Source organism: Gopherus evgoodei, chromosome 1 (assembly GCF_007399415.2).
Source record: "Gopherus evgoodei ecotype Sinaloan lineage chromosome 1, rGopEvg1_v1.p, whole genome shotgun sequence".
Lineage (NCBI taxonomy): Eukaryota > Metazoa > Chordata > Testudines > Testudinidae > Gopherus > Gopherus evgoodei.
In genome coordinates, this window is record NC_044322.1 from 51,079,984 (window position 1) to 51,106,524 (window position 26,541).

Sequence of the window (26,541 nt, forward strand, 5' to 3'; positions counted from 1 at the left end):
ACCCATTTTGCTGCCCTGGCTTTGACCGCAACTGGGGCTCCCTAAGGTCACCACAGATCCTTCTTGGCCTTCGCTGCTTCCTGCAGCTCAACTCTTGGCCCATGCTTCTTGCAGCAGCTCCATGTCAATTCTGCCAGTTCTAGAAAGTCCTCTAGAGTGCTCCAGTTGTTTTCTGCCACGATTGGGTGTTGACTCTATTCCTCGTTAATTTCTCTATTTGGTTTCTCATGTACTGTTCCTGCCACCACCTTTCTCTGCCCCATCCTCAGAGGTATACGGATAGCCTCCTTCCTGGCTAGTTAATTTGTCACAGGCTAATGGGTCAGTAGCAGAAAACTTGCTCAAAATCCATTAAAATGTAGCATAGAGAAGTTTACATTCCTAGCATGTTACTGTGGTGAAGGCCAAAAATAGCTTATTCTTGGCCCCTGTCCAGACAGCAGAACTGGCCTGCTAGCCATTTTATAAGTGGTGATTATGTCTAAGAAATCATCACTTGATGCAACTAAGACAAGTTTGCCAAATGTCATTTTGCCTCTAGCTTTCTCTTTTGGGGGAAAGTAACCCAGAAAGATTGTGCTAGGGTAACTCTGGGTTCATCTAGAATCATCTGACTTCCTGAATCCATGTCACTCCCGTTTCAGTCCTAGAAACTGAGTTAACAACCTTGGCTGATAGTTGCTAGTGAAGAATGAATGCCAGGTATCTGTCCATTTTATTGGAGCTATCAGTAGTCTTTGCTATGATGTTGCTGATTTGTCTGTGTGATTTGTTGTGGGTGGATGATTTTGTTGCTCAGTCCCACACTTTTCCTTTCTGAAAGGTCTCGGGGTTCTCTTGGCTCATCTTATACAAAATCCAGTAGGGTTACATTCTGCCACCCCTTTGGACTACCCATCTGTCATTCAGGTGCTCCTAGGGTGCCCATACTAGAGCAGCAACTCTGATACTGTTGGGTCTAAACTTTTGGTGAACTTTGGAGCCAAAAAAACACCCAGACTGGCCGTCTCTGCATAATCCTTTCTGAACCTTTTTTTTGAACAAAGCACTGACCTGCAAACTACTCATGACACCCCCTTCCTCAAGTAGCCATTAGCCTTTATCTCTATGCATTTACTTGTTAAACTTGCTTTTCCTGTAAAATCTTGATTGATTATGCATGACCATTATCTTTTATTAATCACTTTGTTTACTTCTGTGTATAAATATTGATGCTCACCCCTAATAAAGGGGCCACACTTATTCTAAAGCTTTTGGGGTAATGTGAGCCCGTTGATCAACGCATTGCTGTTTGGTCTCTGACAGAATTGTGTGCCCAAATTCCAACTCCGCACGAACTTGGGTGTTGGAAAGGTGAGTGAGGACTTGCTTTATTACCTAACAATTTGGGGGCTCGTCCGGGATACCTTCTGGTGCGGTACCTCTGTCCAGTGGTCAGACCACTCATATATGAATTGGCAAGGCGCCACAGGAGATTTCTCCCAGCCAATTCAATATTGAGGGGTCGTGTATTGGACAGCAGGGTAAACGCCAGTTGGAGGGCTCCTGTCAGACACCATGGGTCAAGGGACTAGCGTGCCTCTTGAGAGTCCGTTGGGGATTGTAAATAAGTTATGGAACGAAGGGAAACTCCCAGTACAGACAGGAATGTCTAGGAAGAAATTGTACACACTATGTGTAAGGAATTGGACTGGGTATACCGCGGTATTGGCCGACCCGGAGATGAGGTGGCCTTCGTATGGCTCTTTCGAACAGGCTGCCTTAAGAGGAGTAAAGAGCCAGATCGAAAAAGACCATCCGGGACAGTTATGTTACTGGTTTTGTTGGGACACAGCAGCAGAGCTGTGGAAATCTTTAAAAATTATGGCAGTCAGGTACTCTCCCGAGAGTGAACCCCCTCCAGGTTATTTCGATGAAGGGTGTAGACCACGGCGTGTTTTGACTCGTCAGCTGGTCCCCTCTGCACCTGCCCCTATTCCTCCGCAGGGGGACTCTCTCCTTGTAGCAGAGGGGAATCTGCAGGATACCAGATTGGAATTTCTGCAGAAGGATGAGGAGGAAATGGAGGGGCAAACCTCGGGAGGAGTAGTTACTAGGCTTATGTCCAAGCAGGTACGGCAGGGTGCATGCCCCCCCTCTGAGGAAAGTATAGTTAGAGAGATGCCTTTACAGGTGCACGATCAACCTTATATGGGCAATGATGGACGGTTGCAACATGCTAGTATTGTGGAATATAAAGGATGGCTAGAATGGGACTTGAAAGAGTGGGGACAGTTGTCAGGGTCTTTTGGGAAAAATCCCCGAAAGATCATAGAACTTCTAGAAAGATTGTTTTTAAGTTATAATCCTACTTATACGGATGTGGATCAGTTGTTAAGTAGAGTTTTGACCGGAGAGGAACGTAGTAGATTGTGGATGGCAGAAAGGACATGGGGAGATAGCAATGCAGTTAATCTTACTTGAATGGATAGGCGGGATCTGGCCGCTGGCTGGAATCCCCTAGACTGGACTCAGCCAAGGCTGACTCAGCTGCGAGCAGATAGAGAGCGATTGTTAAAGAGACTCAAGAAAATGGCTCGCCGCTCGCCTAATCAGGCTAAGTTCATGCAGATTCGGCAGGAATCTGATGAGCCGCCCAGAAAGTTCTGGTCGAGGCTATTGGAGGGGGCCCGAATGTTCACTCAGATGGATCCTGAGAGAGAAGCAGACCACCCTACTCTTATTTCATTTTTTGTGAATCAGTCGGTGCCCCCTGTAAGGGATTACTTCTTAAAGTTTCGCCCTGGTTGGGGAGGTGAGTCAGTCACTTCAGTGTTGGAAGTAGCTGATTTTGCCTGGGAGAAAGAAAGGGAAAGTAGTAAAAAGAAAGAGAAAAAGGAAGAATATAAGCTGATGGCTTTAGCTTTTCACGGCGGTGTTCGAGGCAAAGGCCGTGGCCGTGGCAGGGGATTCCAGGGTGCTCGGGGAAAGGGGTCCTGGCGACCCCAGCCATCAGGAAATTGTTTTCAGTGCGGACAGCCTGGTCACTTTAAACATAAATGCCCCTGGGGACGCCCAGAGGGTCTGGTTGCATCCGCAGATGCTTACACAAGTGAGGAATACACCCCTGCACCACCAGCTCAGCCCATTCCCCAGGCCTGGATCAACTACGGGAAACAGCAGCAGCCGCAGCAAACTCAGCCTCCTCAATGACGGTACCCCGGGGGCGAAGGCAAACAATGTGATGGTCTTATTTCCTTAATGTCTTTAGCCGGCTCCTTTCTCACTTTCTCCCCTCCCAGCAAAGAGCCTCGTTTAACCCTTTCAGTCCAGGGACTGCCTGTCTCTTTCCTCATTGATACTGGGGCTACTTTCTCTCTTTTAAATCATGCCCCCTCTCCCTGGCTATCCTCTAAGGTTAAAACTGCGACTGGGGTGGAGGGCAACCCACAGTCTCTGGAACTCACTTTGCCTTTGAATGTTGTTTATGCTGATAAATGTTTTCCTCACCGTTTTCTTTTTTCCCCAGCTTGTCCGATCCCTTTGATGGGCCGGGATTTACTCTGTAAGCTTGAGGCTACTTTAACCTGCACTCCTGAAGGGGTAGGATTATTGATGACAGTGTTAGGAGATTCGGCCCCTACTCAGGGTAATTGGGAAACACCCCCCTCTCTCTCCCCTGACCTCACTGACTTGCCTTCAACCCTCTGGGGAATTTCTGACACTGATGTTGGCCTGCTCCTTTCGGCAGAGCCCGTAAGGATTCAGGTAAAGCCTTCCTTAACCCCCCCGTCAGTCCCTCAATACCCCCTGTCGCTGGAAGCCCGGGAGGGCATCCGCCCCATTATCGAGGGATTCATTGCACAAAAGCTAGTCCGCCCTCAGCGCACTCCCTGTAACACCCCTATACTGCCTGTCAAAAAGCCTCCTAAAAAGAACGAAGACCCTGTTCGTTGGCGCTTTGTACAGAATCTACGAGTTGTTAATCAGTATGTGGTCCCTCTTCATGCAGTAGTTCCTGACCCAGCTACTATCATCAGCCAAATCCCCTGGGATGCTGAGTGGTTCACTGTTATTGACTTAAAATCAGCTTTTTTCAGCATTCCTGTGCACCCAGACTCTCAGTATCTCTTTGATTTCACCTGGGAGGGACAAAGTTATGTCTGGCAACGACTTCCTCAAGGCTACAGAGACAGCCCTACGATTTTCAGCCAGTGCCTCCGCCACGACTTGGAAGGTTTCACCAGTCCGCAGGGATCCACATTGGTCCTATACGTAGATGACATCCTATTAGGTAATCGCGAAGAAGCTGCCCTCCGCATCGATGGTAAGGCACTTTTATTATACCTACACACCAGAGGCCACAAGGTAGACCCTAAAAAGATTCAGTGGGTCTCACAGAAGGTCCAATATCTGGGCTTCCTGTTAACCCCAGAAGGAAGACAGATGGACCCAGCCCGCATAAAGACTATTCAAAACTGCCCTCTACCGAACACCAAGAAACAACTTCGAGGTTTCTTAGGATTAATTGGCTTCTGTCGCCCCTGGTTGCCGTCCTGCGGGGAGTTAAGCAAACCGCTCCACCGACTCACTGCTAACCTTGCTCCTGACCCTTTGCAGTGGTCCCTGGACACTATTCAAGCCTTTCAGTTACTCAAGGACAGTGTGGCCTCCTCCATGTCTCTCCGCCCCCCCAATTACAGCAAACCCTTTCACCTTTTTGTCCACGAGAGGGGCGGAATTGCTAGTGGTGTCCTTACCCAGCTGAGCGGGCCCCACCATTTCCCGCTTGCTTTTTACTCTCAGCAAATCGACCCTGTCGCTCAGGGAACCCCATCCTGCACCCGGACTCTGGCAGCAGCTGCCCTGCTGATCACAAAGGCAAAGAGCCTAACCCTGGGTCATTTTACCACGGTTTGGACCTCTCATGCCTTGTCAGCCCTTCTGCGTAGGGGCACAACCCAAGTCTTTTCGGCCCATCGTCAGCAACAGCTAGAGGCCGAACTCTTAGAAGACACTAACCTAATTTTTGAAAGGTGTGAACCCCTTAATCCAGCTACCTTGCTTCCTGACCTGCCAGTCCTCCAGGATCAGCACGACTGTGTGGAAGTAGTTTCCAGCATCTTACAGATAAGAGACAACCTGTTTGACGTGCCACTGGACGACCCCGATTGCATCCTCTTCTCGGACAAAAGCTCCTTCTATGTTGATGGCAAGCGTTTCACTGGTTATGCTGTCACCTCTGAATGGGACATTCAAGAGGCCGCCTCACTGCCAGGCAACTGGGGAGCCCAAGCCGCTGAACTCTATGCCCTGGCCCGAGCTTGCCAGTTGGCCGCTGGTAAGACCGTTACCATTTTTACTGATAGCAAATATGCTTTTGGAGTTGTGCATTGTCATATCCACCTCTGGAAGTTTCGAGGTTTCCAGACAGCTGCCGGTAAACCCATTCAGCACCTCCCCCTCATCCACAAGCTTTTGGACGCCCTCCAAAAACCCTCTGTCCTGGCTGTAGTTCACTGCCGGGCCCATACTAAAGATAGCAGCCCCGTTACCCGTGGGAATGCCCTGGCTGACGCCTCCGCCAAGAAGGCTGCCACCTTACCTTTAGCCATGCCCACATTGGCTATTGCAACCTCCTCCTTTACTCCACCGCACCCCGTACCAGTACCCGCTGCTGAACTAAAATCATGGGAGAGCCTCGGGGCCACTCTGGTCAAAGGGACCTGGCTTATGCCAGATGGCCGAGCCTGCCTCCCTCGCTCCACATACCCCGTGGCAGTTCGCTGGCACCATGATAAAGGGGGTCACTACGGCACGCACGCCCTCGTGGACACTATCGCTCGCTTTTGGTATGCTCCAGGCATTCAACCCTATTGCCTATCAATAGTGAAAGCATGCAGCCCATGTCAGCGTAATGGACCTGCTCCACCTCTTAACAAAATTAAGGGTGGAAGACCTCCGCCTGCTGCTCCATTTCAACATCTTCAAATTGATTTTGCAGATATGCCAAAGGCTTTTGGGAAAAAGCACCTCCTTGTTTTGGTTTGCCCTCTGACTTCCTGGGTCGAAGCTTTTCCTACTGCTAATTGTACTGCTGCCACAGTGGCGAAGATTCTCCTTAGAGATATTGTACCCCGTTTTGGCATCCCTCTTGTGCTCGACTCAGATCGCGGACCTCACTTTACTGGTCATGTCCTTGGCCATTTAAAACAAGGACTGGGCATTTCACACTCCTTTCATACACCCTACCACCCCCAGTCTAGCGGGAAAGTTGAGCGTATGAATAGGAAACTTAAGTTTACATTGGCTAAATACTGTCAGGAAACAGGATTAAAGTGGCCTCAGGTACTTCCCTTGGTCCTGTTTCACCTTCGTACTCGCCCAACCCGCGCATTGGGATTATCCCCCTTTGAACTGCTCTATGGACACCCCCCTTTCAAAGGCGGGGCGCTACCACGTGCTGATGTTTCACTATTGGGAGGGGATCATATGACCGCGTGTCAGTTTCTCTCCCTACAGGCTCGCCTCCGTACCCTTTGGAAAGCCTCGCAGTTTTCCCAGACCGTGCCGCTGGAGGAACAAATCCACCCGTTCCAACCAGGGGACTTTGTCTGGGCCAAAAAGTTCGTTCGTGACGACACCCTCCAGCCAAGGTTTACTGGACCCCACCAGGTTCTTTTGACAACCCAGACTGCAGTGTTCCTGGAAGGACGCAAATCTTGGATCCACCACTCCCACGTCAAGCCAGCCGTAGTGGACCACAGTGACGGACCAGCAGCTCTTGTCACCACTGAGGACACTGCCTTCGACCAGTGGACCAGCTTACCTCTCTCAGACATTAGACTTAAATTAACTCGAAAAAAATGAGAGGACCCTTTATTCTGACAACTGTATGTTTTTTATGCTTTTTTAGTTTATTTTCTGCTTATGAAGATAATGCTTTTATTAGATATTCCCACGAGGTTAAAACTCGTATTTTAGGAAATAGAAGTGATTGCTGGGTATGTACTCAATTTCCAGTAAATGCAGCACAGGGACTCCCCTTCACACCCATTCCCCTAACCACTGCATAATATGACTTGGATGCCACCGACTAGAATAAAAGATCCAGTCCAACCCAATCTTACATGGGACAAAACAGAAGTGCCAATTAACAAATATCTCAGGGTAACCAATCAAACAGGATCACTGTGTTTTGTTAAAGAAAAAGGGTCAACTTTTGTGGGAACAAGTAAATGCAACATATATTTTAATGGCACCGCCTTTAGTAAAAATCTTGGCTTCAAGCCTTGCGCATCCCACTTATCCCATATGTGGATCCCTCACCCCGATCCAACCTTTTCAACTTTTTCATGGAGGGGCAGGTTTTCAAAGTCAGTTTTTAAAAAAGCCCTGCTCAGATCTCGAGGGTGTCCAACTAATTGTTAAAGGATACACAATTGCCTTCTACAACTGCTCAAGCAGTACTACACTGCCCTTTGAGGACAACACTACCAAATTGTGCCTCTGCAGTTCACACAACGACCCCTCTGCGTTACCAGGGGAACAGTGGTACACCGAGTGGTGGGTTACCTCCTACTTTGAGAAATGGAATACCCAAAACGCATTATATGGAACATACTGGGTGTGCGGCCCCAAGGCTTATTATTTTCTCTCCCCTGATTGGGCAGGGTCATGTTATTTGGCATGGCTAGCACCGCCTTCTCGCATCTCCCTCACTCCCCCTCATTTTCCCCACGTTCGTAACATCCGTGAAACTGACAGAGATATTCATCTCCGTGATGGTTTGTCCTGGCAGCGGTGGGCTGGTCACACTAGCTTAAAGGGTGCTATCATCCGTCTACAGGGACTATTAGAATCTTTGACCAATGAAACTGCAACCCTATTTAAAAATCAGGCCGGGGAAATGTCCCAGCTGCGCCAGTTAGCTTTGCAAAACAGAATGGCTTTAGATATAATGTTAGCAGCCCAGGGAGGAACTTGCGCCCTCATAAATGAAGAATGCTGTGTTTTTGTAAATGACACCTACTCTGACACTTTTCAACGTACCAAACACCTAAGGAAAATGGCTAAAAACTACTCCTCTGGCCAGCCACCTTATGATTGGTGGGGAGCCTTATGGAATTGGCTGCCCGGACTTGGGTGGGTTAAAAACCTCTTGGTGGGTGTTGTTGGGGCCATGGTAGTCCTTATAATACTGTGTTGCTGTATTCAGTGTGTCCCCTCCCTCATAAACTCATGTAAGTCAGTTTATTCTTTTCCCACTTCAGCTAAAAGCCTTACTCTCTTCGAATTGGCCCAGGCTGAAATTGCCAAGCGGCCCTTGAGATCTTGAAATAGGGTGTAGCTTTTTGATTAATAGTTATCTCAAAGCTACAAATGGAGGAATGTTGGGTCTAAACTTTTGGTGAACTTTGGAGCCAAAAAAACACCCAGACTGGCCGTCTCTGCATAATCCTTTCTGAACCTTTTTTTTGAACAAAGCACTGACCTGCAAACTACTCATGACACCCCCTTCCTCAAGTAGCCATTAGCCTTTATCTCTATGCATTTACTTGTTAAACTTGCTTTTCCTGTAAAATCTTGATTGATTATGCATGACCATTATCTTTTATTAATCACTTTGTTTACTTCTGTGTATAAATATTGATGCTCACCCCTAATAAAGGGGCCACACTTATTCTAAAGCTTTTGGGGTAATGTGAGCCCGTTGATCAACGCATTGCTGTTTGGTCTCTGACAGAATTGTGTGCCCAAATTCCAACTCCGCACGAACTTGGGTGTTGGAAAGGTGAGTGAGGACTTGCTTTATTACCTAACAATACCCTTGAAGAGGATGCAGCATGCTCTCCTGCTCAGTGCCCGGCCAGCTCTCTGCCCATGCAGACAGCTAGCACCTGTCAGAGTATTAGCCTAGAGCAGGAGCTATGCTCCAACATGATTCTAGCTAGCTCCTGCACAAGGGTGAAGGGGTGACAGAAGGAACTCCATACACACCTGTTGCACACCCACTCAGAGGCTGACCAGTATCTGTCCCACCACACTCACAGCTTACCTGTCTGTGCATATTGTTTAAATGCAACTTGTGTGCAGTTCTGGAGGCAACTGGTCCCACCGATTCAAAAGGAAAAATCAAATGAATGCTGCTTAGTCAAATTAAATATTCAAATGAAAGCAATAATTACTCAAATGCATCTTGAGACTTAGTGAGATGGATTCTGTGAAACACTGGTTTTGGCCCTAAAGCTATAATGGGAACACCAGCCTCTAATGATTAAATAAAAAAGCCTAGGCTTGGGTTATCAGTAATTGTAAGGTTTAAATGAAAAGAAATGAGCAATCTCGCTAATATGCAGTCCCAGTACTCCACCTCTCCCCTGCCAATGTCCTGGAAAACTCAGCACCAACATCGACCGATTTAAATGTAAAAATACAAAACCAAGCATTTAAGTTCAGAGAAGGAATACTGAAGAGAGACTTCTAGCAGATTTCTGGTCTCATTATAATCTGTTAATTACTATGGTAACATAAGATTCTAACAGTCAGCACAACCAGGACTCTAGTCAAGCTTAGGTATGCATAATAGATACCTAATAGCCTTGAAATCCAGAAAATATGGGCAGAGTATCGAGTGTCACAATTATTATTATATGTCCCCTGTTCATATTCCTTATGAATTCCTGGAAGAAAAAGCTGACAGCTGAATTCTTTCAGAAGAGTTCTTTTATTGAATGTATTGTTACAATAGCCTGACTTATTCACATGCCAGGTTCATGAGTCATGATCTTGGGGACAAGAGAGGGCAGGGGGTGCTTCTAAACTCACTGAATTCACAGCTCTCCCACCAAGAAGTTATTTAAACATAAAATTATTCTAGGAACTTCTTGTAGCTGCTGCCATCAAAAAGAACTCAAGTTGCCACACAAAACGGTCTTTGTGTGGTGCCTTCCCAAGAAAGAGCAGAGAAATGTAACTGTTTGCTGTACTTCGGCAAGAGCAAAATGGTGGTACTTAGAATGAAGTAACTGAAATCAGAGACGCACAAGACCTATTAGGATTGTTCCCTGCAATCTACTTTCTAGATTTCTGTCTCATCTTAACCCACAATGGAGTTCCTCTACTTCCTTTGAGAGACCATTCCACAGTATTATTCATCTCGCTCTCAGGAAATTTGCCCTGATTGTTAACCTATGTCTTCCTTTTCTTAATTCTGCTCTGTCCTTGGTGTTTGCATACTGCAAATATTCGTAGAATAACTGAAGGAATTTTATATTTCATTGGAAGAAAATATGTACTAAACATAATAGCCAAGAATATCTGAATTAAGAAATTCATTTCAAGACAGGATAATGTTTTCAGAGGGTAGATTGGGGTATCCAGGCCAAGAGACTATTTTTGGCAATCTATGATGTTCAGGAGAATCTCTTACATCCCAAGGTCAAAACGTTTGCAGAGGTTCCTAAGTAGCTTTATGAGCCAAGGACAAACATCTCTTGGGTAGGGATGGTCTGGCTGTAGATCTGGTTAAAATATTTGTGCAAAATGAAGAAACATTCTAGTTTTGTCCTTACTCCCATGGGTAAGAAGAGATTAATAAATATGCCAGAGTCTTTTAGAGAGGGACTACTGCCAGGGAGTTTCGAACTCCAGCGAGTGCAGGTCATGAAAGGATTCACAGAGTGACCCCACTGATTTGCTTTAAGGAGTTGGAAGTGAAGAAATCCCTGCACTTTTATTTGGACATTTGAGTTCAATGTACTTGAGCAGCCAATGGCATCTCTCCATGATTGGCCCCTTTATACCTCTCAGATGTAAATCATGAATTTCTCCCTCACAGTAAACCATGAATTCTCCCCTCCACACACACATGCAGCTAAAACCTCAATTGACTTTTTGTCTGCCATATGCCAAATTCACATCTAATCTGCTGTCTTCTGTCACCCCTCGGTCTCTTTTCATGTAACTGCTTCTAATTTCTCTTCAGAGATTCTGCTTTCCAAAAGAGTTTTTCCTTTTGATGATATTTATGATGTTCCATGGGAAAATATCAATAGTAACGATTTAAGGAGCCCCATGCCGTATCACACTACATGAAGCAATACAATAATCTACACACCAGCATCCGGCAAATTTACAAGGATTGCTCCCAGTAAGCCTGCTCTCTAGGCTTCTCTCTGCGTTTAGAGACAATAGATGAGATTGAATTTAAAGGAACTGAGATCCATTGACAATTACTTACCCAATTCAAACTGGTTGGAAAGGTTACCACAGGTTTGTCTAACCTCTTCACTGTCCCAACCCAAAGGATAGAGAGCACAGCCAGAGCCAATCAACAAGCCTACAGAAATAAAGGAAAACAAGACTTAATACAACCCGTGACCATTACCATAATTAAGGCCTACAGGTAAAATCAATACTTGGAATTACATGAAAGGGTCACATTAACTTCTTATCATGAGGCACCTATGCTGGGAGCACTGGTAAATCATGCATTAAACTTTCTCTACTACTCCTTCTATTGTGGGTATGTCTACACAGCAATGTAAGCCTAGGGTTAGTGGTACTCGAGTTAGCTAACCCGTGTCTGGGAACCTTGAGCATCTACACTGCCTTTTAACCCTAGGTATGGATTTTTTTTACCCATGCTTGAACCTTGGGCTTTGACGTCCACACTACAGTGCACAGACCCGAGTCAAAGTAACTCTATGTCAGATTGCCTAGCGCCCCTCCCTCCTCTGGTGTTGAAACTCTAGCCCTATGAATGTGTTGCACAGTGGGAAAACTCTACTGCCCACCCTCTTTCCTAACTGTAACGGTGCTAGTGATGGGACTCTGGTCCCCACACAGAGCATGGGTATGTAAACTGCATAATTAGCTCCTTTGGTGGTTGTCTCAGTAGGCTGACTGCAGTTTGAGAAGGCTTTATACCAGGGGTGGGCAAACTTTTTGGCCCAAGAGCCACATCTGGGTATGGAAATTGTATGGCGGGTCATGAATGCTCATGAAATTTGGGGTTGGGGTACAAGAGGGGGTGCAGGCTCTGGGGTGGGGCCAGAAATAAGGAGTTCAGGGTGTGGGATGGAGATCAGGGCTGGGTCAGGGGGTCAGGGTAATTGAGGGGGTCAGGGGTGCGGGCTGCAGGTGGCACTTACCTCAAGCACCTCCGGGAAGCAGTGTCATGTCCCCACTCTGGCTCCTACACGAAGGCATGGCCAGGCGGCTCTGTGTGCTGCCCCAGCCATAGATGCCACCCCTGCAGCTCCCATTGGCCATAGCTGCTGGCCAATGGTAGATGTGGGGTGGTGCTTGGGGCAGGGGCAGCATGCAGAGCCCGCTGGCTGCCCCTGTGCATAGGAGCTGAATTGGGGAACATGCTGCTGATTCTGGGAGCTGCGCAGAGCCACAGCATGCATAGAACGGGGCAAGCCCTGGACCCTGCTCCCTGGCAGGAGCTCAAGGGCCAGAGTAAAACATCTGAAGGGCTGGATGTGGCCCCCGGCTTTATACTAAACTACCACCTAATCTGAGAACTGGGCTCTCCACCTCTAGGCTGAGTCACATTGGCAGGAAAATGCCCGTGTGCACCTGTTCTGAGGCTAACGAGGACATCAATCTCCAAGGGTGTTAAACTATTAAAGTGAAACTTTGCAATTCTTCATTTTTAAAATGGGACATTCAAAAATGGGAAAGTTGGTTTTTTATTTATTTTTGTCCTTTTGTTTTGAACTTTGACATATAATGCAGGTTTCAGAGGGAAAACGCACCCACACATCCCAGCCTGGCTCTTCCGGCTGTGGAGCAGTGTGCTCCAGCACCTCTTGGGTATCCCTCCTTCCTGCCCCCTTTTCAGCCTGGGAGGCAGAGATAAGGCTCCTTGGGTGGCTGGGGCAGTTTTGGGGCTGGCTCCTACTCATGGCACTCACGTTGCATGTGCACCCCTGCACATGCAGCCCCAGGGAAGGCAGGGACACCTGGGAGCAAGCGACAGAGAGTGGAGCAGGACCAAGTAGCTGCCCTGCAGGGCTGGGAAGTGGCAGAGCCTCCATCTCAGCTTGGCTTGGGGAGAGATGACCTCCAACATCCTGGCAGCCACCTCCTGCCTGTCAGCTTTGCTGCCTGCTGAAGGCAAACTCTGCGCAGCAGCGAGGAGGAGCTGGAGCCACAGGAGGCTGTGGGGAAGTTTGGGGCTGGCTCCTGCTTGCTGCCCTGACAGTGCATGCTGCCCAGGCATCCCTGCACACACAGCGCCAGGGAGGGCTGCGAGGGCAGAGAGCGGAGCAGGGACTAAGCGGCTGCTCTGAAGGAAGGGAGAGCAGCCAGGATGTTGGGGGTCATCCCTCCTCCAGCCCAGGGCCAGCGCAACCCATTAGGCAACCTAGGTGGTTGCCTAGGGCGCTAACATTTGGGGGGCGGCGACCATGGCAGCCAGATCTACTGCCACCTCTGTCGGGGGTGGCATTTCAAAGGCGTGACCTTCCACCGCCTAGGGTGGCAAAAAAGCTGGCAGCGCTCCTGCCCCAGCCACGCTGAGCTGGGATCTCTGCTGCTGCCCATCCCTGCAGGGCAGCCGCTTAGTGCCTGCTCCACTCTCACCCTGCCCCGCACTGTGCTCCCTGGGGCTGCGTGTGCAGGGGCACCCAGCCATCGTGCACCAAAATTTGGCTGTGCTCTTGTGACCAGGAAGCAGCTCTCTTTGCAAAAAGCTTCTTCTGATCCATCTCCACTGAAAACCTTGCAGGCTCTCTGATAATGCCCTTGCAGACTGGTGCTCAGCAGACAATGGGTTAACGCTGACCTAAACTACTGTCCTTTGCAAAGGGAGGTGCGCCTTCCATCTGCAACAGAGTGCAATAGACTGCACCACAGATTGTTGGCATAGAGAGGACTAAGAAAGTTGCCTCAGGGAACTCTGGGATACATCCAGAGAATTTACAGAACCCAAGTCAATCCAGGGCTGTGTGCACACAGGAAAGCAACCTTAGATCCCACCTTAGCATGGGCTCGGACTCTCCAACTCTTCATGGTCCTGGGACCTTAGGGTCAAGCCTTAGGTTAACACAATTAGTGTGTGGATGCAAGGCAGATTAAGCTTGGGCCCGGGCTCTCGCCTGTGGTTACACTGCTGTGTAGACATACTCTGTGAGTCCAGTGGTAAAAAAACTCTGTAGCTAGCTTGCATTTAACTTTTCCTTTTTATGAACTTTTCCTTCAAAACTGCTACATATTTTGTTTGGAAAATTCAGCATGCAGTTAAACAGGCATCATGTTAATCACTGCATTTAAAAGATGATTGCTTCTGATTAATTAATACAACAATCAGTCATGCTCTATAATTGTTCCAACATGAAAAAGTAAACCAACACTCAAGCCTAACCATTCTAATCCTTCGTTCCTCTTCTCCTCTTTCACATAGTCCAGGGCCAAAACAGACTGACTTAATAGCACTTGATCAATTCATATATCCGGAACCCAGAACATATGATTTTCATGAACCATTTCAGCAAAAGCAAGTGAACTCTTGAACCACTTCACCTATCACCAGTGGTGAGCTGGAGCCAGTTCGCACCGGTTCGCATGAACCGGTTGTTAAATTTTGAAGCGGTTTTAGAACTAGTTGTTAACCCGCTTCCCTGCTAGGAGGGGGCACTGCGGCTTTGATGGGCTCCGGCCGGGAAGTGATTTAATTCCTCCTTCAGCCACCGGGGGTGCTGCGCTGAAGGAGCCATGTAGGCCACCGCCTGGCCCTGGCCCTGGCCCTGTTGCTGCTGCTGCTGCCCTGGCCCTTGGACTCCCGCTGCTGCCTGATGGGTCCCCAGCTGCTCTGCTGGGCCTGGGCTGCATCTTGCTGCTCGGGCTGCTCCGAGCCACTCTCCCCATGAGTACCCATCACCCTGCCCACAGCCAGCCCTTGCCGCACCTCCCTGCCTGAAGCAAGCCAGCCCCGCACTCCTCTGTTTCCAGCCCTGCCAACCCCTGCCACACACCCCTGTGGCTCTGTCTGAAGCCAGCCAGCCCCACCCCTCCCGTCTCCAGCCAGGCCCACATCCCATGCCCTGCCTGCAGCCAACCCCTGCCACACCCCCCGCCCTGTCTCCAGCCAACCCCTGCTGCACCCCCCTGCCCAAAACCAGCCAGCCCCACACTCCTCTCTGTCCAGCCCTGCCAACCGCTGCCACACCCCCTGCGGCCCTGCCCGAAGCCAGCCAGCCCCACACACCCTTGTCTCCAGCCAGCCCCACACCCCCTGCCCTGTCTCCAGCCAGCCCCACACCCCCTGCCCTGTCTTCAGTCAGCCCGTCACACCCCCTGCCCGCAGCCAGCCCCTGCTACACACCCCTACCCGAAGTCAGCCAGCCCCGCACTCCCCTGTCTCCAGCCCTGCCAACCCTGCCGCATCCCCCTGTGGCCCCGCTCAAAGCCAGCCAGCCCCACAACACCCTATCTCCAGCCAGCTCCACACCCCCCTGCCTTGCCTGCAGCCAGCCCCTACCTCCAGCCAACCCCGCAACCCTCCTGTCTCCAGTCAGCTCCACACACCCAGCCCTGCCCGCAGCCAGCCTCGCACCCCTTCCCTCTAGCTAGTCCTGCCCCACGCTCCTGTATGCAGCTGGCCCCACGTCCATTGGTGCCCTGAAGTTCCCAGGGCAGTAACTCTGCACACCTGCTTCAATGGGGGGGGGGACAGCTGGACCCACACATGTGCACACCCTAGGGTGATCAGACAGCAAGTGTGAAAAATTGGGACGGGGTGGGGGGGGGGGTAATAGGAGCCTATATAAGAAAAAGACCCAAAAATCGGGACTGTCCCTATAAAATTGGGACATCTGGTCACCCTAGCACACTCCCAGGGAGTAGCGGGGACCCAGACGTGTGAAACGGAGCTCATTTCTAGTTCAAGCCCATCTTTTTATAAAAGAACTTTAGGTGGGGTTAACATACATCTGTATTTTCCCGGATATGTCAGGCTTTTTGGTTCTTAAATCACCATCTGGGATTTTTTCCTCCTGGGAAAATATGGACGTATGGTAACCTTATTGGTACAAAAAATACATACTGGCGGCACATCCCTTAAATCAGAACTTTGTATAGGGAACCGGTTGTTAAGATTTTGGCAGCTCATCACTGCCTATTACTGTACTATGTTGAAAGCTTAACATTCACATGTTCTGATTTGTCAGCCCCTCATGCCATCCAGAATGGATGTGTATTTTGCCAGAGTCTGTCTCTTCATAAGATCTTCACAAGGCCATGATCATTGCGAAGATGTAACATTTTTATCAAACTTCCTTCTCAGCTGTTGCTGCAGCCGCTGCTGAAAGGGCAGTGTCCAGCTGGTGATGGTGAACTTTTTGTTGCAGCTTTAAAAGGGGAGACTCTACAGGGCACTTAAAAATATACTGCAGAGTTTTATTTTTTAACTTCATTTTGGTAATGGCCTCGTAGAAGCATGATAATTAATTATGACTTACATTAGCCCAGAGGCACATGGCACGTTGCAGATTTATAGGTCAACAAGATCATTACAGAACTTGCAATTTAGAGGTGTAATCATGTCTTTTACCTAATGCATGGAGCACTGGTCCAGGATTCAGGAGACCAAGGTTCTATTCCCAGCTCTGCCACTGGCCTGCTGGGTGACTGTGGGCAAGTCTCTCGACCTTCCAATGCCTCAGTTTCCTCGTCTGCGAAGTGAAGATAATGATACTGACCTCCCTTAGAAAGCACTTTGAGATCTACTGATGAAAAGTGCTATATAAGTGCTAGGTATTATTAATATATAGACATTGGCCCCTCTTGGGGCAGTGCAGAGCTGTGCCAATTCAGGGAGAGCTCAGCGAGGAATTCTCACTCAGGATCCCCTTGGAGTTATTTGTCTATCAAGGAGGTACTTGTTTTGTCACATCACCCCAGCATCTGAGCTCCTTGCAATACTAAGGAATGTAGCCTTATAGCACCCCTGGGAGGTAAGGAAACAGAGTTATCTTCATTTTACAGCTGGGGAACTGAGGCATGAAGTAACTTGCCCAAGAACAAACAGGAAGTTTGGAACAGAACCAGGATCTCCTGGATCCCAGTTTCATGCCTTAGTCCCAAGACCCTCTTTCCTCTCCTTAGGGCAAATGATCAGAAAAGCAATCAGGTTTGCTAGTCAGGTTACTTTGTCTCATCTCACTCCTGAGACTATGCAATACCCATGAGACCAGAGCTCCACTACTTCCTATGTGGTGTGTACAGGGGGACATAGCTGCTTGTCCTCTGTGAAGTGCCATGATACTGGCCTCACTGAAGTCAACGGAAATTTTACTTTGGACGTCACCTGGGCCAGGATTTCACACTAGGAGGGAGCAGTACCTGTGTTGAAAAAACACAGATGGTGCAATTGTACCTGGCCACTGCTCAGGGCACAAAGCTTTGAGTTTTTCCATCCTCTTGCATAACCCTGGGGCAGCCAGGCACAAAGGCCCTAAATAAGGCACATCGTAGTAAACAAAGCATGACAGATGATGAAGGTGGAGTAGAGAAGACAATAGACAATAAAAGGGGAGGACAATCTGCACTGTTGGAGCATAAGAATTCAGATCAGGTGTGACTCATGGTTATGGGCCAAATTCAGCTCTGGTGTATGCAGACACAGTTTCACTGGCATCAGTGGAGATGCACATGTTTATACCAAGGCTGAATTTGGCCCTTTATGTTTTTCTTTCTTTCACTGTCATTCCAGATTTTTATTTGTAAGTTTTGTCCTGTTGTTTTTAAACAATTATATCAGGCGTGAGAGAGGGAGTGGTTAGCATGGGCAGGAGATTAACAAAGTAAGGGGAGGGGTGTTCTAAGGTAAGATCTGAAGGAAAAAAGGGTAGTTCGTTGGTACCTAGGAGAAGGGATGCTGTTCTGGGGATATGGGACCGTCTGAAAGAAAGACACAGAATGATGAGCGGCAGAAGTAAACAAAGGACTAGAACAGGGGTCTCAGACTCAGTTTACCTTAGGGCCAGTGCCAGTCCTCAAATCCTCCCAGTGGGCCAATAAAATCACTGAAGATAGTGTTTAGAAAAGAAAATGTTTATATTGTATTTTTTATTTCAAATTTCTTAGAAATAATAAAGCTGTCATACAACTTTATAAAATTCTTCACCTGCCAGAGAGTTTTCAGTGTTTGCCAGACACCTGGCAATGCATCAGTTCTATCAGTTTGCTGATGTTTGGCCTCAGGGACTCAGCAGTTGAAACCTTCAGGATTGCGGCAAGGTGTGCATCAGATAGTTGTGCTCGGTATTTTGACTTGTGGAAAAAAGTGAAGCTGCCTCCATGACTGACTCTGCCCAGCAACGAATGGGGAGGTTCTCAGGTTGCAGATGGCCCATGGGCCAGGACTTTGAGACCCCTGAACTAGAACATCAGCCATGTTCTGGTGCTGTTCAAACAATGACTAAAACATCAGCAGGGGAATGTGACTGGGGAGAGCTGGGCAGAAGCTGGAATAAGGAGTTTGAACAGAAAGCGCTAGGGAGCAAGTGAAGGGTCTAGAAGAGGGGAAGACATAGCTGGGGGAGCAAGCAAAGAAGATATTTTCTCTTCCTGGCCATATTTTTTTTTTGAAACTTCAACTTTAATAGTGGGAGCATAAAATTAACCTAGTTTTGTTTGCTTCTCCCAACATATAGTAGTGGATAAGCTCAGCATATCACATGAGCCTACCCCCGCTGCCACAGGCAGCCTGCGCTAGGGATATTTTTGATATTTATCCAAGTCTGCAGAGCCAGCAGAAGCAGGTAAACTGACATAAACAATAGCCACTTTGAATTATGTTTTCAGTCAATTTTAAACATGTAGTTAGTAGACGTTGTTCCCCAAGCAGTAGCAGTCGTAATGTAGGCCCAAACAGGGCCTCTCAGACTAGGACTGAATATTTACAATGTATATAAAAGTTTAGAGACAAAGGTCTTCCAATCATTTTGTAACATTTATGGCCTGATTGCCAAAGGTTCTGAGCAGCCACAGCTGTGAATGAGGTCAATGAAAGCACCTCATCTCTCAAAAACATAGCTACAAGAGACTGGGAAAGCACCAAGATACTAAAGAAAGCTCTAAGAGCAGCAAAATGGGTCCTGGGAATTCCTCCTTCTTCAAAACTCCTTCCATTCAAAGCCAGCTCAGCACCCTGGCAGTCAAGTGAAAGGAATATTAACATAACAATGTTATTCCTGCCAAGAATGCAAAACAAACTGTTAGACAGCCCTTGCCAGTTACTCTCATCAGGTGGTAAAAATGTACATACAGGCTGCCTGTTAAACTCATAAAAGGCTGTTTGTTTCCAGTTCAATTTAGGTTTTGTTTCCGTGACAGTGTTTTTTCCACAAATACTGCTCCAAACATTTCCCACCCCCATCCCCCTTTTATAGGCCAACCTCTTCCGAGTGTCCTGTTCTGAGCATTCTCTCCAACAGCACATTTGGATACCGTGACTCTGTGCCTTTGGGGAGCTAATCTTTTATGCTCTTTCTTCACCTAGATTTCCCCAGTTCGAGAATAAAAGTTTGTGGCACCAAAAAAAAAAAACACCCCCCCCCAAACCCCTTAACTGCAAAACAGAGGGCGGGGGGAATGGTTTTCTCTGGATGTCACCTAGTTATCATTCTCTATTGGTCAGATGGGAATACTATGTAAGCGGTGCTGCCAGCTTTCTGTATCAAGAGCATTCACAAATATTTTAAATTTGCAAAATTCTCACAGACCAGTGACCTAGAAAACGATACTCCTACCTCAGCTACAGAAAGCTGACTATTGAAGTGTCTGCTCTGGAACATACTATCATTATGTTAACTGTATTTTGTCTCTAAATTGTAATAAGTTCCTAGAAGGAAGAATATTGCATATTAATTTTGAGCTCACACCTGTTTCTAATGAAGTCGATGGCAAAACACGCAGGATTGGGTCTTTTTGTCCTTTAGTTGACAAGGACTGTGTTTTGATGGATCCCTAATACAGCAATAGCCCAAACAGGCTTCTTTTTGTCCTGTTTTCTGTCTCTGCACAACATATTGGACATCACGTGCATGGCTCTAAGATAGGTACTTCAGAGCAACGGGCAGAACCCATTCACTGATTTTGGTGTGGTGGCTTTTAATTCCTCTGTGACACAGCAGTGGATTTGAATAAACCTTACATTTGTAGCCTAGGGGACATTCCAGGGCAAGCAAGCCACATTTCTGAGCCTACATAAGTCCACAGCAACCTTTTCAAATATTCCCAGGCTCTTTCTTTTTCTTGTGGTGAGACCTGTATTCTACTTCTGGATCTATCACAGACCCCTTTGTGACTTTAATTTCTTCACTTCAGCCTCCTTTCCTGTAAAATGAGGATAATAATTCTAGTTTATATTACACGCATGTTGTGACTCTAAAATGACAGATGTTTGTAAAATATTTTAGGCTCCTCAGATGGATAGGGCTATACAAGTGCAAAGGTTTATTTATTAATTATTGTTATTAATTATTATTATCACAAATGTGTCAAAACACATCCCACATATTCATTAGAAGAAAGTATCTGTTCTCAGATACTGCATGTATCTCTCACTAAAAGTATTTAAGGTCCCCATTTGTATATCTGAGGGCCCAGTTTGGCTCAAAGTATGCTGATATATCTCTCTTCAGTTTTCCTGGTGTAATTTTTTTGGGTCAGCTACTGTCATTTACTATGTGTTCGTAAATTAACTACACAAAAGTACCCTAGACCTGGATGAGACCATTAGCAATATAAATGAATAGTATAATAAATACTGTTTCTGTGTTTCAGCTTCCATTTTTGGTCCTTTCACCAAAGTAGGAAATTCTGGGGCCTGGCAGAGTCAAAACATTACAAAGGAAGAATCTTGCCATGGCGAAGGATTACACAGTCAAAGACAATGGTTCTGGTTCTGTGCTCAGTTACTTATGTAAATCTGGAGGAATTCCATTGAAGTTAATGGAAAAAAACCAGTATGAAGCCTGTGTGAGATCAGAAACAAAGCCAATCATGTATACACAATACTTGTAATATGGTACTAATTGATTAAAAAAAAAATCTAAGGTATGGCTGGCATGACCCTTGAAATGATAAGCTGCTCCAAAGGATGTGCAGCAGGACCAAGCAGTGCTCTTGCAAATGATTGCACTGTGTTAAAAATAGTTCACATTTTCCAATAACTAATCCATTGCACTGATGTCTGATTCTTACTATTTTTGTGTCACCCAGGAACTAATAAGCCAAAAGGAAAACAGCAAATAACTGTGTGAAGACCAGATCAACTCCCCATTCGAAAGAGAGACAGCTCTCCCCGACTCCCAGGTGAGCTGTTGTATTTCAGCAACAAGCAAACATTCAGTTTCTTTTGTCGAGTATGAGTCAGCCACTGTGGTTTCCTTTATCTATAAGTCTGCACTGACTTCTGACTCCAGGCAGTGACAATGAGATCAATCAGGAAGCTGCAACCTAACTTCATGGCTTCCCTAGTGAAAAATTGATGTAGCTAAATTGGTCCCTGTCAGCCAAGAACTGTTTTTTTTATTAATCCAGAACAACCAATATTGCAGAGCTTTCCACATTTCCTAACAGACTGTAAAATCAAAATAGGATTAGCTTTGCTTAGACATCAAGCTTACGATGAGATCCAGAAGCACAGGCAGCAACTGTTTGAGTGCAGAGAGCGAGGAAAATATATAACAGCCCGAGATGTATGTGCCAGTTTGGTGCACAAATGTGCACAAGGATTCTTTGCGGACTCTCTTTAGTGAATACTGAAACAACCTGAGTCCAAATGGACTGTTCAGTGCATGGAGCCACATGACAGTAAGATGAATGGGGTTTAATTACAAACATACATACAGAGGGTGTCTCCTTGACATTTTTGAAGTAGTCACAAAGAGTTTGACTCACAGAGTCAATTAATTTTAATGGGAGGTAGGTGTCTAAATCCTCTCGATGCCTTTGAAAATCTCTGCTTCTCGTTTTAATGTAATACTTGCAAGACAACTATGGGTCTGATCCAAAGCTCACTGAAGTCAGTGGAAAGACTCTCCTTGAGTTAAATAGATTTTGGATCAGCCCTATGGCACCTATCCTGTAATCCGACTGGCACTAGTGAAGCCCCATTGACTTCAGTGGGACGCTGCATACATGTAAGTGTCAACCTGGATCAGGACCTGTATGAGTATCGAGCCTGTTTACTATTATCTCCAGTTATTTTCAACCCTGATATTTTAACACAAAAGTTTGCAGACAATTCAGTTAGCCACAAGGAATATTGTTTGTCCAGCTTCACAGCTAAGTTAAATCAAACTGCCCTGAAAGCAATGAAAAACCCTAACCTAATTTGGAAAGTTCAGCCGCGAGCCGACACTGATTTAATTCCAGCGTGCACATCCTGGTCTGCCCTATAGTTAGAATATTTAGCCTGCAATGCTTTCCAACTCTCCACACCCAGACATGCAGCTGCTTAACATGCTTAGAATGCCTGTGACATTCTTTAGAGAAAAGCACCCTGTTTAATTACCATCATCTTTCAACTTTTGTTACCCATTAAAATCATCAAAAGAAAATGTAAAAAAAGGAACAGGACGCATGCAGATGTGTCCATAAAATGCAGATGGATACAGGAGAATCCCAACTTTCATATGTGATGGGATCAGTCAGTAGGAGAGGTCTAACTTGTCACTGCAAAACCTGTGGAGTAATGAGCATATCTAAATCTGTTTTGGATGACATGCTGGGTCATGGAGGATGAACTGGCACTATAAGCAGCCCTCTGGAGTGATTTCACAACTGGAAGTGAAGGGCAGGGTCACCCGGGGGGGGCAAGTGGGGCAATTTGCCCCAGGTGGGTCCCCCACAAGAGTTTTCGGGGCCCCTGGAGTGGTGTCCTTCACTAGCTTCGGGGGCCTCAGAAAATTCTCGCAGGGCCCCCAGAGCTTCTTCCGCTCCAGGTCTTCAGCAGCAATTTGGCGGTGGGGGGTCACTTCCTTCATTCTGATAGTCATAGTTAGCTTTAAACACAAGCAAAGCAAGCAGCCACCTGGGCCCTCCTCTTTTGGTGGCCACTCACCATGCAAGCCCTGCAGTTCCCAGCTTGACCCAATCTCTCATGCCAGCAGCAGGACTGTAGAGAGGCTATACCTAGCCTGATTGCTTTCTTTCCTTCACCTGCAAATCAGAAGGCAGGGCCTCATGACAGCATTTGTACTAGAGTTTGATTACCCAACCTCTCCAGCTGCACATGAATGAGTCAATCACGTCAGCTGGTTCCTAGAATATAATCTATGAATTGTTTGGTACAGAACCTAATACAATTAAATCGGCTTTAAGCAACCAGAGAAGAGATTGGATGCTTAGAAGACCTGGGCCTCCCTTCTCCTGCCATAGGATGCGAGTACCTCAATGGGAGTTCTTTGTTTGCTATGGTAGAAACTAGAACCTTGGATTGAAACTCTGTCCCCACTGACGTCAGCAGGAATTTTTCCAATGATTTCTTAATTAAAGGTAGAATAAAATTGTACTGGATTTGGGGGCTACTTAAAAGTGGTTGCTTAAGGCTAGGCTGTTTCATAGCAGTGCTCCTTAGCACAGGATTCAGTGTATTACCAAATTCTCACACTGGAATAGAGAAGGGAACATGGGTCAGACAGATGAGCCCAGAATGTGAATCTTTCCCACTTAGGCCCTTCCTGGGGGACTGCATCTTGATGGGGTGGGAAGGCTTGTGGGCTTGTGACCCTGTGAGCTATGTCATTGTAAGTTCTTTGTAGAGTCACATAAGCTAGACAGGTCAAAGGATAGCGAACAGACCTAAAGCAGCCTACTCTTTCTCCAGGTTGGGGTTAAGCAATTGGCCAACAACCTGTCCTCATAAAAAATTTAGTTATAGAAACTCATGATGTTTCCTGTTAAGCTTTGGAAAGCACCCAATCCATTTCCATCTCCACTATAATCGTTACCCCTTTTAATCAACCTAAACAAGCCTCATTACCCTAGCGTGATCTCCAAACCCAATAACTCCCTAGGTTTTTCTCTTTCATTGGTCTTTAAGATGGCAAGTTCCTCATTTGTTTTCTCTAGTAAAACTACATAAAAAAATACACAAGTACAATTTGAGATGAATGGACAGGCACCACCTGGATCGCAATCAAGGGTCCTAAAACTGACATGGCAATAAACCGAGTTAGCAGAGTGATGGGTAGTAGAATGATGAGTGACAGTGAGTGAGCTTTATCCACCCCCATTACAGACACATTGCTACAAAACAGACAACAAGCTTCATTATTGCTCATGCCACAGGCATAACTAGCACTTGTATTTTACTCCCACTTTGGATTTTAAAAGTGCTTTATGTTTGTATCGATTGGAGTTTGTGACTGAAAACCAATTAACTTACAAATAGTTGCTGTTTATGGCTGATACAGCTAAGCAGGGAAAAGATAGACAGTAATTACGCCAGTCTCTTTGCACAGAACTAAGTTTCATCTTTGAAATTATAAAGCGATGATTTGTGGCATTAAGCAATCAGACAGCCACTCAGAGGTAAAATATTAACAGCTATTAAAATCGTGGGGAATTGTCTGGGTCTGGACAAGCCTGAAACAATACATAGAGTGGATTAATAAGCCTAGAGACATTAACTAGCTTTGAGTGTGTTATAAACTCAGATCCATCATGATACTCCTTGAAGCCCCCTCTTATTATGTGGCACACACGTGGCATGATGTCAGTCCATTTGATTGTTGTCTTACTTAAGGCCTGTAAAGAAAAGCCAAATCTTCAACTGCTTTATCTCATCTCTTGAACAGGAGGAGCCTAAACACAGTCCAGGATTCATCGGAGTATAATAGAAAAACTAATGGTGATCACTGGGGAAAGAAAGTAGTACTGCTGGCAGAAAGAGTACTTAACTTCAGACTTGTCCTTTTAGTCTTACTCCTTGAAACAGGCTTTGCTTTCCAGACGGGACACAAAGCCAATGGTGCTACACCACTTGTGGTCATTGAAGAGCATAACAGCTTTCACAGAGGTTTTAGGGATTTTATTCATTTTGTGCACCCTAAATCGAATTCCTAAATTCCAGTCAGTTACACCCCACAAACCTACTGAAAGCAATGGGACTGTACAGGTATCACTAAGAGCATAATCTGAAGGCAACAGCAAACAGATTGCACAGATGTAATTGAGGGCCCACAAAACCTTTATTAGTGGCATAAGAAGCATGAGATGACAGGAATCCACCTTGACTTTTAAGATCCCAGGTTGAACTTGCAGGGTAAACAGAAAAAACATCTTGACTTGAGCAAATTTGATGTGCAAGTCACTGAGAAAAAATAAAAACTGAACTGCATGATACCACTTTTATAGTTATTTTTTCAGAGACTAACCACCCTTTAAATATGTCCTTGTTTTTTTTTCCCTATCTCCTACTTTTTTTCCTTAAAGTCACAGTTTGGGACATTACCAAAAAGAAAAATCCTTGTAAGGTTTGTTTTTTGTTTTTTTTTTTCTGGGCAATTCTAACAAACACTGCTCCATTGACAAATATTCAGGCCATCTGCTGTATCTGAAAGAAACTCATTCCTTTCAAGACAATTTTAATTATGATTTTTCCCTTTCACATATTTTATCTGTAAGCCATACTGAAACTTCAAGGATGACAAAGTTTTCACATTCCCATCTGTCACTTTGAGCTACAGTACTTTCCAAAACAAGGTTCAAATGCAACATAGAATTTGATTCTTGGTTTCATGCAGTTTAAAAAGATCTCCTTGACATAATGTTTCTAAAGAATTTATCCATTATAAAAGGAAGCTTACAGCATGAAAGTGAGATTGAACTAAAGGATGTGGATTGTTGTGTCATTGTCTTAGGGAAGTGCTCCTGCAACTAAACTGGATTTAAAGTGAAATCCTATATGGCAGAGCAGCCAAATTCTGCTATCTTTACTCAGGCAAAACTCCCATTGACTTCAGTGGGAGGAGTGCCTGAGTCATGATTTTAGAGTAGGGTTCAAGTATGTACAGTAAATTTAAAATACTTTAACCAAATGCTATTTTAATCAAAGTGGATTTGAGGATAGCTGCTGATCACCTGATGTTATAAATCTTATGCACTGTCCTCAAATTCAAGGGAGGTATAAAAATAAGGACAGATCACAAAACCGTGTTTGTTATCCTTCCATTGCTGTTTTTGGCATAACTAGTCATGCAGGCTCATTCAAAACAGTTCTCCTATAAATATGGATCTGCAGACTCTCATAGAACTCTCCTTTTATGGTGTTACAGTTAGGACTCCTATTCTCCCTCCTCTTGTATGTTGTTCCCCAGGGCCTCCTCTTCAGGCAGAAGTTCTAACACCTCATTTTGCCTGCGATCTCCACCACAGAAATTCAACCACTTCTCCTTAGCTGTGAATTGGGAGTTTTTTCCATTAGATAAGAAAACGGGAAGGTTTCCAAGTGCGATCTCTGGTATCTGCCTTGTTGTACAACAGATAAAACTGTGAATCAAGAGCTTTAACTTTTCTAATAATTTTTTTGGGGGG

The 26,541-nt window shown here is 46.1% G+C and overlaps 1 protein-coding gene across 1 annotated transcript in view; it reads right to left on the reverse strand.

Annotated features, from left to right (window-relative positions):
- The window catches only part of LHFPL6 (LHFPL tetraspan subfamily member 6), a 224,329-nt gene that overhangs the window by 16,501 nt on the left and 181,287 nt on the right, over positions 1–26,541 (reverse strand). The window contains 1 exon segment of the mRNA XM_030563962.1: positions 11,222–11,320. Within this exon segment, the coding sequence (XP_030419822.1) occupies positions 11,222–11,320 (99 nt within the window).